At 35.7% G+C, this 2014-nt stretch overlaps 1 protein-coding gene across 1 annotated transcript in view; it reads right to left on the bottom strand.

Moving 5' to 3' along the window:
* Positions 1 to 38: 38 nt before the first annotated feature.
* Positions 39 to 2014, bottom strand: part of LOC104270198 (fibronectin type-III domain-containing protein 3a-like) — a gene marked incomplete at its 3' end in the record, with an annotated part of 11236 nt that continues 9260 nt past the window's right edge. The window contains exons 7-8 of the mRNA XM_009864480.1: positions 794 to 968; positions 39 to 125 (exon numbers count right to left, since the gene is read on the bottom strand). Coding sequence (XP_009862782.1) covers positions 39 to 125; positions 794 to 968 — 262 coding nt within the window. The remainder of the gene's footprint in view (positions 126 to 793; positions 969 to 2014) is intronic.

Raw genomic sequence — 2014 nt, 5'->3', positions numbered from 1 at the left:
CCAGTGCAAAAAACCCCAAACATATAAAAAAATCTTACCCTAAATTTGTATTTTGTACTACGCCTCAAATTCTTCACTGTGTAGGTAAGATCGTCACCATCATATTTTGGCTTGAAACCATATCCCTGCAGAATTAAATAGGATATTACTTGAAACATATTTGCAGAGCAGACCATGTAATACACTTCACAGAAATAAATTACTGCTTCATACTCTAATTGTTGTACTCCTCTAACATAGTAATAGGTGCACCTTCATTGTGTGAGCACAGGATTTTTTTTGGGGGAGAGGAAATTATTTAACCATTCTGTAAGTAGTGGAAAGCTGTGAAGAAGAAGAAGCTGTGAAGAAGAGAAGAACAGTAAAGAAAAACCACATACATTGCCAATAGAAATTATACCTAATGCTTACAAAGTGTAGAACAGGACACATTTTAAAACAAAAGTGAAGACTGAAATGAAGTTTAGAGGGATCACACTTCACAGTGCAATTACTTGGATCCAGCTCTTATAAGGCTTAACTTTCACATGCAAATTCACCAAGTTAAAGGCAATTTATAAGTCTTGGCAAGACTGGTGCTTAGTAACAGTAGTAATGATTACTGTCACAATAAAAAGGTGAAAGTTATATGGCTTGGTCACAGTAATGACAAATCATTAGCTTAAATTCAGAAAATACAGGTGCTTGTAGAATATTCTAGCAAAAGTAATCATTGTTACATTTATTACAGTAATGTATCAAACACACATATTTTAGTCTCTTTTGTTATTGAAAATAAGTATTCTAAACTTACTGAGTTCTCATCCTCCATCTCTAATATATATGAGATTCCTTCATCTGATGGTGTTCCTGAGGGTTTTGTCCACTGTAGGGATAACCAAGTAACTCCAGCATTAATCAGCAAAGGACTTGCTGGTGTGGTTGGGGCAGTGCCTGAGGTATGATACAGGACTTCTTCACTAAAACCACTGTTTAAAACAGACAATATGTAAACTAACTGAACATAATAATTAATATATAAACCCCACAATTATTAAACACAGTTATGACAGTTTCTTGGACATGTGCACAACTGGAAATTGCAAGCTAGTACATGCAGACAGCTTAACTTGCCCAGGAGTCTGCCAGTAAGGAAACATTGAAACAAGGTTAATATGTTCTTAATTGAAATATTTCTTTGTATGACTTAAAAACGTTTTGTTCACCAAAACATTCTGCTTTTTCATATGAAGTCCACACTCTAAAACAACACAGGTCTATATGCACTAATGTACTAATACCACAGCATCCTTCCTATTCAAAACAAAACCATGAAGACATAAAAGCATAGATGGAAAGACCTTCAAGAAATTTTTGATTACCAGGCAACAATTACGTGCTTCAAGTATACTGTGAAGTATTAGATGGAAAGACCTTCAAGAAATTTTTGATTACGAGGCAGCAATTATGTGCTTCAAGCATACTGTGAAGTATTCGTTTCTCTAGTGATTCCGAAAATAACAGAATAATAGCCTCATTCAATTTTAAGTTACTTTAAGAGTTGCCAACATGAAAGTCTTATTGCAGAACAAAGTAGAGTGTACACCAGCGAATCTCCTAACACAACTGTTAACCTCATCTGATGACGCTTAGATACATCTTCAAGTGAAAATACAAGTAAGTTACATAAAAAGACCTAGTGAGGAAAAAGCCAGTAAAGGCACCCTACGCTTGCACAGATGGTCTGACACATACCCAGCAAGACTCTTCTCAGCTGGCATTTACTTAGAGATTTGCTGCTTCCACATCAGATCTGAAGAAACACTTATATACTTAAAAGATAGTCTGATTTTTTTACTGTACAAAGCTGATGTCAAAGATGTAATTTTAATCTAAAAGTTAGTAATTACCTAAGTGAGCATCAGGAAGCCCTGAACACAAAGTTCTCTGTATGGCTTAAACCCCAGTACCAATTAATACCTGAAGGGAACGTGCAGGAAGGCTGGGGAGGGACGGTTTACAAGAGCATCCACTG

The sequence above is a fragment of the Apaloderma vittatum genome, unplaced genomic scaffold (assembly GCF_000703405.1).
Source record: "Apaloderma vittatum isolate BGI_N311 unplaced genomic scaffold, ASM70340v1 scaffold9632, whole genome shotgun sequence".
Classification (NCBI taxonomy): domain Eukaryota; kingdom Metazoa; phylum Chordata; class Aves; order Trogoniformes; family Trogonidae; genus Apaloderma; species Apaloderma vittatum.
Note: the sequence above shows the minus strand (reverse complement) of the source record. Positions and strands in the feature narration are given on the sequence as shown.